This window comes from Lytechinus pictus, chromosome 6 (genome assembly GCF_037042905.1).
Source record: "Lytechinus pictus isolate F3 Inbred chromosome 6, Lp3.0, whole genome shotgun sequence".
Lineage (NCBI taxonomy): Eukaryota > Metazoa > Echinodermata > Echinoidea > Temnopleuroida > Toxopneustidae > Lytechinus > Lytechinus pictus.
This window is the reverse complement of record NC_087250.1, coordinates 25,515,879-25,530,059: the sequence shown is the minus strand read 5'-3', so window position 1 is coordinate 25,530,059 and position 14,181 is coordinate 25,515,879. Positions and strand designations below refer to the sequence as shown.

Sequence of the window (14,181 nt, the reverse complement as noted above, 5' to 3'; positions counted from 1 at the left end):
AAATATACGAACAGCTGTTGTATAAAAATTAAATTAAACCTTCTATTTTTGACAGAATTAGAACGAATTATGATCTTACCAATAAGGAAATAGAAAGTATATTTTTAACACTAAGATATTGCACACTGAATAGTCGATTAAGGGAGTTTCAGTATAAACTCTTGCATAATATTATATACACTAACCACCACCTTTTCCGTTTTGGTCTTATTTCGACCAATTTATGCTCATTTTGTGAAAAGGAAGAAGAAACGTATGAACATCTATTTTATACTTGTGAATTTTCAAAATCTCTTTGGGATCTGTGTGCAAGAAGTTTAAATTTTGAAATAAATAAATTTAGTTGGCAGGAAATTCTTTTCGGGAAGCAGGAGAAAAGTAAAGGTAAATATCAATTAATCAATCATGTCTTGATTTTAGTTAAATATCTTATTTACAAAAACCAAGAATTAAAAAAAGCTCCTTCATTGATTGAAATAATAAATAGTATTAGGGGGGATCAAAGAGAAGAAAAGAAATTAGCAACATAGAGGGGGACTCTTACAATCCATTTCTCTAAATGGGAAAACTTAAACATTAGACCATTTATTGGAGCCCAGAGCCAGTTCTCCACCGGATAGGGGATGGGATTGTTTAAGGGAGGGTCGGGGGGGGGGGGGGGGGGTAGGGACCAGGGCTGAGTTTGTATTTCAGTTTGAATTTATTTGAGTGAAGAGGCCGAGGTGATGGGTTAAAAAAATATATGCTGATGGCTTTAATTCGTTTAGGTTTTATGAATGATTTTTTTTTTTTTTTTTTGTATTTATAATTATCAACAATGTTATTGATAATTATGTATTGGAAGATGCCTGACATTGTGTTTAACATTCATGAAAAAAAATATGTTGAATTTATGAGTTGTCAAGGTATTTGTAAAGACATCAAAGTTCTATTTGTTTGTAATATATATTATATTTTGCATATGAATCGAAGTTGTCAATAAAAACTACTCAATAAAAAAAAAATACTAATAAAAAATAATAATAATAAATAAAATAATAAATAATTAAAAAAATAATATAACTTTATACAAAAATAAAAAGAGCCGTGCCCGAGTGGTCTAAGGCGTCTGACATGACTTTTAAATGCACTGTCAATGATTATAAAGTAAGTCATTAATCTTGGCTGATTCTTTAAAATGCAGGTTTCATAAGAAAGGTAAAGGTTGAAGCAAAAGTACTTTGTTATATTAGCAGATTCTGTCATTTCATTTTTTTTGTTAGTTTGAAATATTTTTTAATTGACTACAATATTGATAAAAAAAATTTAATTACTTAATGCAAAAATAAAATAAAATCCTCGCCCGCGATACCAATGCCTGTGGTTAATCGATAATGGTCTTTTATCCTGTATTAAAAAAATGGACATGCTAAACACACTCTTGGTAACTAGGTGTGTACTTGTTGAAAAAATAATTAATAAAATTAAAATAACAAATAAAACAAGTAACTTTATACAAAAATAAAAGGAGACATAACCAAGCGGTCTAAAGGGCCTGACAATACATGGAAAGTCCGGGGTTCGATCTTCGATAATGGTCTTTTATCATGCATTCAAATAAATGAGAATGCTATACACATTTTTGGTAACTAGTTGTGCACTTTTTGAAAAAATAAATTAAAGAATCTCAAATTTGTTTCTTTGTTGGAATTGTTACTTCAAACAGTCGAATGCATTGAGAAATCAGTTTCGATCCAGAGCCCCATGATCGATACCATGGTTTGATTACAACCGAAACTGCGCCGATAAGCAATCAAGATCGTCGTCGAACGCTCAATCTGTTCATAAGATTGGACTATCAGCAATTTAGATTTGTTCTTTCAATCTTGTGATTTTAAAGGGGTAGCGACCAACACTGACCAACACTGTGTGGTGTGGTGTCTCATTTACTATGTTCATGTTTTTAAAAGGGCTAGTTTAGAAGGGTTTTCCCCACAAACACAAAATCCAATGCCATGCATGAATGGCTAGTCTTAAATTGTACCGTTTGTTAAATTAGACGAACTAAAGTTTATTAAGCAAATTGTTCTCTTCCCCTCTCTCCCACTTTCCCTCCTTTTCTCCACAAACACCCACGTGCACAATCCAACACAATGCAATAATTTTACTTTGGGATGTATGCTTTTATTCGTGTTATTGTTCATTACAACGCGCCCTCTCGCTCTACAGATTAATTACTAATGCGTTCAGTCATTTTTACACAATAAAAATGCACGAATGAATTGAATAAGATTATGAATGTGATACATCCTACTTCAACCATGAACAGCTCTAACTTGTTCCAAACATCTCAACACTGATTGTATGAAATGACCGTCATACGCACGGAATGGTTTATATTAGTTGTTTGACATTGCCACATTGTCTTTGTATTTTACAATAAATCTTATAACCATGCGAAAAAATAGTGAAATATTTTTAATGTACTTATCATATTGCGATTTAAAGATTTATTTGCGCGAATAGTACTGTTATATTGACGAATAAAGCTAAACTCGTTATTCATCTTTGGTCATTTTCCATATGTCGTGGGTAGGGAAGAGCAGTCACGACTCCAAAAGATTGAGCTCTAGTCGATCGAAATGACATGAAAACGAAACCAAAACAAACAAAAACCCAGCAAAGACAGGATAAATACAATAATTAAGTACACTGTGCTACAAGGCAGTCATATATGTAATATTCATAGTATTGTATCGATAATTCTTATGCATTCTAGTAAGATTAAGTATTTTAATTAATATGAAATCAATACTTTCGCTAAATTCAATATAAACATGACGTTAAAATCCCCAGTTATAACAATACAAGTTATTCATTAACACCCTCATCAAAAAAGATAATGAATAAACTGTATATCTCGAGAACATCATCACCTCGAATGTGACATCAAAATCCTCTGACTTGCTTCTCAATAGTTACTTCCTCGTTATCCTGTGATAACACTCATCATATTACAAGGCAAGAAAAACACAAGTTTTGAAATAAAAATCTAACTTGCAACCCTTACTCTAACTCTTTAATTAAACCTGAAATAACTCCTAAAATAAAGTTAAATGACATGCCTACTGAAGATAGGCCTACAAATGTATATACATATAAGTGTGAGAGTATTTATAATCATTATAGTACATAATTGAATATTACTATTACTTATTACTATTAATACGTGAACTCCCATCTTCAACAATATATTACAATAAAGATACCTTATATTTCATAGAATCTTCAATGATCTGAAGCAAAAACTCTTTTATCAATCTTCAATTTAAAAACAACATTAAACTCACTTGATCCAACAACTCCAACTCCTAAGGCCCTGTCACATTGTGACCATCACACTGGCATCGACTTAACAGCCGGCAGGCAGCTAAAAGATTTACTCAAAATTCACATTACAAATCTACACTCCAACATTTAGGCACTGGTTATTTACAGACATTAAAATTGATTTCAAAATATCACTTTTATCACGTCTGATTTAACGTAGTATTAACATTCCTAGCACTTCATATCATATTTACAAAAAAAAATGTAGAGTCAAAGTAAGCGTGGCATAAATGCAATTGGCCGGCCATCTCTAAATGTCATATTTCCATTAACATAATCTAAAACTACACAATCAATACGATTCAGATCTTCCAAATTCAGAGTCACTTTGAAAATTCACGCTTTTTAAGCTTCCGAAATCTACTCCTTATTAATCTTAACTTTTTGCAAACATGATAATACACTAACCACACTTCAACGAAAAATACTATACGGTACATTTAATTCTGCAGCCTTTGCACATTGATCACTTTCTCATGCTCCGTAAAGAAACACACTTGGCATTAAACAAATAGTCTAAAGTAATATAGAATATTCAACATTCCCTAAACAGCGTATAAACTTAATCTTACACGCTAGGAAGTAGTCAGACATAGTCTATTGATCTGTATTGTAATCACACATGTAAGTATACAAAAACAAATTTTCTATATTATTTTAGACTGCTGATAATAGTACATAACTACTTTTGACTTAGAGTATAGTAAGGATATCGCTGATTAAGCGCCTCACTACTTACGTGGCTGCCCAAGTGCATACCAATCTACATGTTATACACTTGCACCTGCTATAATAGTCCGGTCTGTGAGCGTCAAAAACACCCTACTTGTGGACACAGTGGACAAAAGCATGATTTTTTCTCCAGACCTTTGTTTATGTATAAGAATTAATAATGGGGTATGCTCCAAAAAATCTGGCTGCAGGAACAGTGAAAAAATGGGTGAAAATGTCAGAATTTATGAGTTTAGATTGGTCTGATATATAGACTAGCGCTAGTGCAAAACTCAATAGCAGTGCATTATTTTGCATTTGTTTAGTTCTTGAATTCAGACCCTTTTTGAACAGATCTTCTGTTTGTCCTCGCATCTCAATGCACTAAATATCTGAATGCAGATGCTAAACAAGCCGAAGGGTGGCGGTGGAGGGGGTTGAATGTTGGTGTGTATATACATATTTTGGTCTTGGGGTAAAGATGTGCAGACACATTTTTTGCATGTGTTGGAAATTGTGTTGCCATGGTAACAGTGTATTATGGCAAAAATAAGGTACAAATCTTGCAATTAGAACAACTTCCTCTGTTTTCATCCGATTCTCATGAAATTTGGCACACACATTGGTCTTGAGGTGAAGATGTCTAAGACACATTTTTGTGTGTCTTTCAGAAATCTTGTTGCCATGGTAACAACATATCATTTGGTGAAAATTGGTAAAAAAAACTTACAATTCGAACTGCTTCATCAGTTTTCAATCAATTCTCACGAAATTTGGCACACACATTGGTATTAAAGTGAAGATGTACAAGAACCTCTTTTTGTGTGTGCATTTTATATGTCAAAATTTAGGTAAAAACCTTGCAATTTGAACTACTTCATCAGTTTTGAACCAATTCTCATGAAATTTGGCTCACACATTTGCCTTGAGGTAAAGATGTGCAAGAACCTCTTTTTGTGTGTGCATTTGTCAGAGAGTATATTGCCATGGTAACCACATATGATAGCCAGAAATGCAGGAAAACTCATCGTTGATCAAACTACTTCCCCTTTTTTTAATCAGTGCTCATAAAAATTGGAAGAAATATTAATCTTGGGGTGAAGATTCATATTAAATTCTAAACTGCATTAAAATGTTCACGCCAGAGTGTGGAGGTATTAATCACCTTCAATGCATATTTCTAGGTTTTGGGGGCGGGATTGGTCCTTAAAATCTGACATCAAAATAGAGAAGGTTAAAGGCGGTGGCCATTAGGAACATAAACATGATAAACACTCTTAAAATATGCATCCCCTCAAGGGCATAGGCTGGGGGTACACTGTGTGAATGTGAAACCTTCCGCTGTGACAAAGGAGTTCCAACACTGGCAAGCAAAACAAAATGTGTACCCTTCTACTTTCAACGGCTGATTTTCCGAACCTTAGTTCCACCTCCCCAAGATGTGCACCCCTCCCCATGCTCAAACCAGTCTACGCCTACATGTATGCCCATCAGGGGTCTTTGCATTTTTAAAGCGAGACATTACTCCCTTTTTTAGGGGGGGGGGGGGTCTTTAGAAAATGACCTCATAAAAGTAAAAGTTAAAGGATTATGACTAGGAACTTAACCCCCCCCCCCCGAAAAAATAGGGGGCTGATATCTTTTTGAGCAGAAAAATGCCCCCCCCCCCTTAAAAGGTAAGAAGAGTCCTTTGCACTTCAGAGTTCAGACCATTCATTTGAAGTTTAATGCATTCTGCTTTGATAAAAAATTGTTTCTCCTACTCAGTCTTTTTATTTATATTCCATTCCTACTCTTTCTTGTTAACTTTATCACATCACTCTTGATTTTGAGCTTCACCATATCATCTTATGTTTCCTCTCTCCTTTTTTTTACTCTCTCTCTCTCCAAGCATATTTTTTCTTACATATTATAAAGTGTACCTTTAATCATGCAACTAATTATAGAAATATACATATACAAAAATGTCTGCACTTGTTTTAGGAATTCAATTGCAAATCCATGACTCAATAATATACCATATCAAAAATATACATATGTGCACAATAAATTTTTGCCTTCTATTTTCTTTCATTTAATTTTTCAGTATATTTCTGTGACAGCCCCTACTTTATACATCCTACATCTCCCATTGTAAAAAAATGAATATTATGTTTCAGTAGCAAAATTGTTGGATGCAAACTCTGACTGTCATGAAAAAATGCAAAAAAATTTCCATTGGGGTAAAGACAAACTTATTCGCTGTTCATTGAGCAAATGATGACTTTTATTTCTCTACATATAATTATATTCTAGTCATATTCCTTTCAGATGGTGGTAACTGTAGGAATGGGAAAACTCAGTGATAAAACTAAAATTTTCACAGAGGATTTTCGGAAAACCACTAAATCCATTCTTTCCAGCAACAGTTATTCCATTCTGAATGCTGCAACTATATGAATTTGATGCACCTTTACCAAAATATAATATCATGACTGTCATTTCTTCATTAAATATTGCTTATAATTTAATCAGGACAGAGTGTAGCCAAAATGGAGTTTAAAAGATTATGAAGAAAAAAAATAAATGTCATGGTATTATATTTCGGTGAAGGTGTAAGCATTCAAAATGGAATAATTGTTGCTAGATAATAATGAATTAAAATAGCAAAGAAATGTACTTAGAGAGGAAGAAAAAGAGGGGGGAGAGAGGAAACAAAACAAGAAGGTATATGGTAAAGCTCAAAAGTGCAAAAAGTGATCTGAGAAAGTTAGAGTAGGAACTGAAATGAACAAAGACTGAGTAGAAGAAGATAAATAAAACGTTGATTAATTGGGCACCGGAAATGATCTTTTATCAAACCAGAATGTTTTAGGCTTTAAATTAATACGCTGAAGTGTAAGTTCCTAGTTGTAATTATTTCCTTTTACTCTTTATGTGGCAATTTTCTAAAGCCCCCCCCCCCCAAAAAAAAAAAATGTAAGGGGTGCTTTCTTTATGAGTGTTTAAGTTCCTAATGGTCATGGCCTTTAACCTTCTATATTTTTATGCTGTCAGTTTTTAAGGACCTCTTCCGCCCCCCCCCCAAAAAAAAGAACCTATAAATATTATTGAAGGTGATTTATACCATGATTACCCCGCACTATTACATGTATATGACGTTGGAGAATGCAACCCAAATAAACACTTGTTTTTTAGAGGAAAAGGAAAAATCAGACAATAGGTCAAAGTTTGAACAATATCGGACAAACCATCAGAAAGTCGTGAATATATAAAAGTTGTAAACATTGGTAATCACTATACCCATGAAGATTTCAAATTGGCAGCATATGTGATGTCAGTGATGTAAGGCAAGGACCATTCTTCCATGTACAGGAATAATTAATTGACTAAAATGTCTTTTTTCAAAAGTTTTACTTCAAATTATATCTTTATTTCATCAGACATGAAACATTATACTATAACAGGTTTATATTAAGGCCCAATGGAATAGGGATTTAGGAGAAAACCAAAAATCCTGATAATTAATTACAAGGCCAATTGGAAAGTTGTCCTTGCGGCCTCGCCCCTTGTCATAATTTACTTACCCATTGCCAATTTGAAATCTGCATACTAGTAGCCTTAGGGATCTTAATTTTAAAGCAGCCATAACTTTATTTTGCTTGTCCGATTTCTTTCAAACTTTCACCATTCTTATTTGTCTCCTTTTCCACACAACATTTTATGACCAAGCCTGGATTCCCCTTTAACACTGAATATGAATCTTTACCCAAAATGAATATCTGTGTCAACTTTTATGAGCACAGGCTGAAAAATGAGAAGTAGATTGATCCACAATTAATGAGTTTTCCCCGCATTTCTGGCTATATGTGGTTACCAAGGCAATGCACTCTCTGAAAAATGAAAAAAAGAGGTTCTTGCACATCTTTACATCCATATTTCATGAGAATTGGTTCAAAACTGATGAAGTAGTTCAAATTGCAAGGTTTTTACCTAAATTTTGACATGTAATATGTTGTTACCATGGCAACACAATTTCTGAAACACACAAAAAATGTGCCTTGTACATCTTCACTTTAATACCAATGTGTGTGCTAAATTTCGTGAGAATTGATTGAAAACTGATGAAGCAGTTTGAATTGTAAGTTTTTTTACAAATTTTCACCAAATGATATGTTGTTACCATGGCAACAAGATTTCTGAAAGACACAAAAATGTGTCTTAGACATCTTCACCTCAAGACCAATGTGTGTGCCAAATTTCATGAGAATCGGATGAAAACAGAGGAAGTAGTTCTAATTGCAAGATTTGTACCTTATTTTTGCCATAATACACTGTTACCATGGCAACACAATTTCCAACACATGCAAAAAATGTGTCTTGCACATCTTTACCCCAAGACCAAAATATGTATATACACACCAACATTCAACCCCCTCCACCGCCACCCTTCGGCTTGTTTAGCATCTGCATTCAGATATTTAGTGCATTGAGATGTGAGGACAAACAGAAGATCTGTTCAAAAAGGGTCTGAATTCAAGAACTAAACAAATGCAAAATAATGCACTGCTATTGAGTTTTGCACTAGCGCTAGTCTATATATCAGACCAATCTAAACTCATAAATTCTGACATTTTCACCCATTTTTTCACTGTTCCTGCAGCCAGATTTTTTGGAGCATACCCCATTTTTAATTCTTATACATAAACAAAGGTCTGGAGAAAAAATCATGCTTTTGTCCACCGTGTCCACATAATTTCGCTAACAGACCAGACTATAAAGAATGCATGATGTCCAGAGAACCATTAGTTAACACAAGCAAATTTCCGCACTTTATTATTATTGTTTTGAATAGCCATCTCCAGAACCTAATGATAAAGGATCTAGTTTTCAGTGCACTGCAGTCGTGAAGCAATAAAAAAAAAAGAGTTTTGTAATTACAAACAAGCATAATTCCAACCCCCAACAATTAAAATTTCAACTTGACATACAACACCTCACATATCAGGGGCGGTTCCAGCTTTCGCCAATAGAGAGAGGGGGGGCGAACAAAATTTTACCCATATTTTCCCCGATCGGGAAAAAAGCAGTACACAAACAATTGTATTCGTATCTTAACCAAAATACAGTGCGTCAAAAAAAAACTATACACTTTCAAGATGGCTGCCAATTAAAAATTGTAGCACTTTGGGGAAAAAGACTTACACATATGGAAAGCCAATAAAGTCAACTTTCAAGTGACATCAACAAGTTGGAAAACTATTCATGCTTGAGTGAGCACTGCCCACTGAAACAAAGGGTGTGAAAATTAGGGTGGGATGGAATTAGCCTTCCAATTTATGTCAGTTTTTAAGAGGCAAATCCTTTTGAACTTGCAAAGTTAAGGGCGTTGTGATAAATGATCAACCGTGACCTGTTTTGGTTGCTAAAGCAAATTTAATAAATTATTAAATTGAACTTTAATGCATTAGTGAACATAAATTATACTTTTTGGGCAGCATTTCAACTTTATCATGTGGATCTCAGCAATGTGTTCATGGGAGTCGAGAGAATAGGGGGTGAGATAGGACTTAAATATGTGGGAGAAGCAGGTTGATAGAATAAGGATCAACAGAACATTGAGTCCCACCCCTCCCTTTTTCCCGCCCTCCCCTCCTGTTGAGAGACTTATGGCTATGTCATGAACGCGTGAAGTCCAGAGCAGAATCTTGATTATAATGATAAATTCTGAATTGGGGCATCAACTTTTTCCTATCAATCATTTAATCAACAATTTATTAGTAAATCAACTCATTCAATGTACAATATGACCAATCAAACATTCATTTTTTTCAATAAATTATTTCATTAATCATCATAACCATTACATTTCTTGGTAATGATTCAATAAAAAAAACTGACCATCAGCCACCGGTCACTTGGCAGTTAAGTTTTTAATAGGCTACACTCCAGGAAGTGAGAGAGAGAGAGGGGGTGGGAGTGGGGTGGGGGTGGGAAATGGAGGTGGAGAGGGGAAGGTACATATGACTTTTAATTTGTAAAAGGACAAAAAGAAGAGGAATGTCCTTTTAACCAAGTCTTAGTATATCTCGCCCTCTTGCTTGTAACAGGTACCATCACATTACTCTGACTCTCACGAACACACTTCTGAGGTCCACAAGATGAATATGTTACACTAAAATTACAATTCCTGGTCACTCATGCATTAAATTTCAATTTAGTAACTCGTGGAAATTTACCTAAGAAACACAAACTTATCTCACTCATTAGCTTAACACCCTTAGCTTTGTAAGTTCCAAAGGGCTAACCACTAAAAAAACTGTAAGGCTAATTCCTGCCCAGCCTAGCCGAGCTTAATCTCTCATGAGGAGAGAAGCGGGGGGGGGGGTTGAGATGGAGAGAGGGGTTGCTAAATGTTCTGTTGACCTTTATCCCATCAACGTACTTCACCTTCCTAAGTCCTATCATAGAGCTATTACCCCTCTTCTCCTGACTCTCATAAACACATTGTTTAGATCCACTTGATAAAGACAAAATGCTGCACTATAAATTGCAATTCATGATCACTCATGCATTACATTTTAATTTAATAACGCATTAAATTTTCACAAACAACAAACTAATCACAACTGATCTTTAATTCACCAAATAACCCTCAACTTTGCAAGTACCAAACAAAACAAAAAACCCTATGAAAGAAATTGGAAGGCTAATTCCGGCCCACCCTAATTTTCATATCCTTTGTTTCAGTGGGCAGGGCTCGCTCAAGCATGAATAGTTTTTCCAACTTTTTGGTGTCATTTGAAAGTTGACTTTATTGCCTTTCCATATCTATAAGTCTTTTCCCCCAAAGTGCTACATTTTTTTATTTGGCGCCATTTTAAAAGTGTATAGTTATTTTGGGACTTACTGTAGTTTATTATCGGAACGTCAATCTGGATTCAGACCACTCCATTCCAAAGCCATGTGCCTTACATAAATTACTGACTACCTGTTTGAAAATATGATATATGAATGAATTTTTATGTTAATTTTCACTTGTATTTATGTATACATTATCATGTTTACGTTCTATTTTATGTTTGTAAAGGGGAAGGGCTTCGTTTTATAACTGAACCGAACTACCGTCCACCTTATTTTATCAGTTTGTTATAAATAAAACGTGAATAAATAAATAAATATTACATGTATATCGTATACCTATTATATTTACAAGCTTCAATATAAGCATAATATTCAAGGTCCGGTGTGGAACAGAGCAGTGTTACTTCACCATACGGGTTCTTGTGTTCTTCTCGACTAATCCATTCCATAGCGTGGTACGATAAAATCGTTCGCATTAGATGCTTATAGCACACGTAGGAGTCAGCTTTACTCTCATCATGCTCATCGTTCAATCATTGTGGGAAACGAGGTACATATGCGTCTAAAGACTCTCCACCACCCTAAAACAAGACAGAAAACAATATAAATGCCACTGAGATATCCAACATTTAGAATTGATAACACATTATCTAGTAATTAAACAACAAAGAAAAAGTGTCACATATTGAATACATATTTTACCTTAACAATGACGGAGAGTAATTTTCTTAAGTGCATTGGTTTTGATAATTCGTCGGCAGTCATCCGAACCGTCGTATCACACATACGACGGTGCTAACCAATTTCAGAGAAAATCGACCTTAAAATTTACTATAATTTTCACACTTAATTCCCGAGCCTTACAACATATTCATTGCTAAAAATACATGGTTAAAAAGACCAAGAAAATTGCTTGACATTGGTATCTTTATTATTAAGAAAAACTATAGGATTAGAGAAAATATCGCAAAAAAGCTACATGCTAATTTCGGTTGTACAAAAAGGCCATAGGAAAAAAGCAATACGAGGTTTTGACTTACCGCGATTTCAATGCGCGCGATTAAGAAAAACTATAGGATTCGAGAAAATATCGCAAAAAAGCTACATGCTAATTTCGGTTGTACAAAAAGGCCATAGGGAAAAAGCGATACGAAGTTTTGACTTTTACCGCGATTTCAATGCGCGCGATCAGTCAAAATCTCGTATTACTTTTACGCACAAAGTCAATGCAGTGCTTAGTATGTTAGTGCCGATACGATGGTTTGACTAACCCCGCGCATTGAAATCGCGGTCAGTCAAAACGTCGCATAGCCTGCGGCGTAACAGGGGTCGGTGGCCAGGGAGGGCAAGAACCAAAAATTTTCCGGTCATATCATGGTATGAATATTCGTTATGGTGTAATGGGGCGACATTTTTGAGAGGGCCAGATATTGCGTATCGCGCAGATTTTATCTTTAAAAAATAAAGTTGGAAAAAATTGGATATTTATAATACAAAAAAGAATAATAATTTGATTTGATTTGATTTGATTTTATTTTATTTTATTCACCAACGATAACAACATATTTACAGATGTTTACATATTACATTATTATGTCATGCATATAAATATTACAGAAATGAAACATACATGTATATGTTAAGAGCTGATAAAAGGGACCAGAAAAAAGCACAAGTGCTAGTCGAGCCTGGCCCCTACACATATTAGTAATATAGGCGAATATTGTATCACCTTCTCTCTTTCCATTCCTTTTTTGTGGTCTGTGCGCCACTTTGAACAGGATTCTTTGCGGCAGTAGCGTGAAGAGTAAAAAAAAAAATGAGGGGCGCAGTATGCGCATGTGCTAAAAAAGCCGAGCGAGCGAAGCAAGCGAGAAAAAAATAAGAATTCTAACTTTAAAATATGTGTTGATATTAAATTCAGTAAAAAAAAATCATATCTTACATTTTCCCTTTGCTTTGCTTTCCTTCCTTCCTTGTTTTTTTTGTTTTCTTTTTGTTCTTGGTTGTAGAACCCTACCATACTCATATACGACAGTGCTATGCGGTTGGGTTCCGGGCGGAGCCCCCGGAACCTTTTGATATCAAGGCCATTTAAACCTCGCAGTTTGCCGTTATTTTTAACCAAATATCGCGGATATGTAAAGAATATAGCTTTTTTTATTCCCGCCTCCTTCTTTTCATTGAAATACTCTTTATATTCGGAGCCCATGTACATAGCACTGGGAAGCGGAGGTGCTAGGGGTGCTGAAGCACACAAAGATTTATTCATTCTATTTATTTACTTATATTTTTTTCTGGGGGGGGGGGGAGGGTGCTGCGTATATTATACACCATAGGCAACACCCCCTACCCATAAAAAAAAACAATCATTTTTGTATGCAGCAAAATGTCGATGTTTCTTCTTTTAAATTACTTGTTTTTTCCTATTCAGCCCATCAAAAGTCATTCCCAGTCCCCTGTCCATGCCCCTCTTTATCTCACTTTCCACCGCCCCTATATCGCTAATAATTTGTTTAATATTTCTTCATTTTGTCTGCATCCTTTTATTCGTCTGCCGGTTATTACTATATTGCTCTTCATAGTATTTTAATTAGCAATATGATTATACGATCAGATAAATCTTTTTTTAAAGTAAAAATTGAAAAGTGAAATATAAAATATTGGGGAAAATAGGTCAATAATTGCTTCCTTTTGTTATTTTGGTTTCGATTTTATCTTTTTATTTTTCATGGAACGATGACAGGGGAAAATCTAAAGAAAACGAAACTTTTATTTTCATTTTAGCTTTTGATTCTTCAATTCTTCTTGTATTGAAGTGGAAGAACTTAAATGATCCACAGGCACAGACACTTGTTCTTTTTATGCAGAGTGCAAAATGCAGAGTCTGAAGCAGTTATACTAAATACAATAAGTTCTGTGACTGGCTCTACTCTCATTTCACGCAGACAAGAGAGATCGGGGTCTGTGCTTGCAGACTAATACCTTAAAGGTCGTTTCTGGGGTTTATTCTTCGATTTCGTTTCTAAAAATTGGAATTAAAGTAGAAAACTGAGTCCCTCCTAAATCAAAATGCTGTAACCTTTGAATGGACATAATTATGAGATATAATATTTCACAGGTGGTTTTCTATTTCGTAGGTGGTTTTCTAAAAATGACATTTTTTAAAGTCACAATAGTAGTTTATCAGATTGTTAAATACAAAGTTGGGAGAATGTTTTTATTTTGTGGTGAGTTTTATGGTGCTAATGATGTAAC

The 14,181-nt window shown here is 34.6% G+C and overlaps 1 protein-coding gene across 2 annotated transcripts in view; it reads right to left on the bottom strand.

Annotated features, from left to right (window-relative positions):
- Window positions 1-11,357: 11,357 nt before the first annotated feature.
- The window catches only part of LOC129263960 (uncharacterized), a 39,910-nt gene continuing 37,086 nt past the window's right edge, over window positions 11,358-14,181 (bottom strand). For both annotated transcript variants that reach the window (XM_064101276.1, XM_064101275.1), the window contains one exon: window positions 11,358-11,504. In XM_064101276.1, coding sequence (XP_063957346.1) covers window positions 11,457-11,504 — 48 coding nt within the window. In that variant the 3' untranslated portion in view covers window positions 11,358-11,456. The remainder of the gene's footprint in view (window positions 11,505-14,181) is intronic.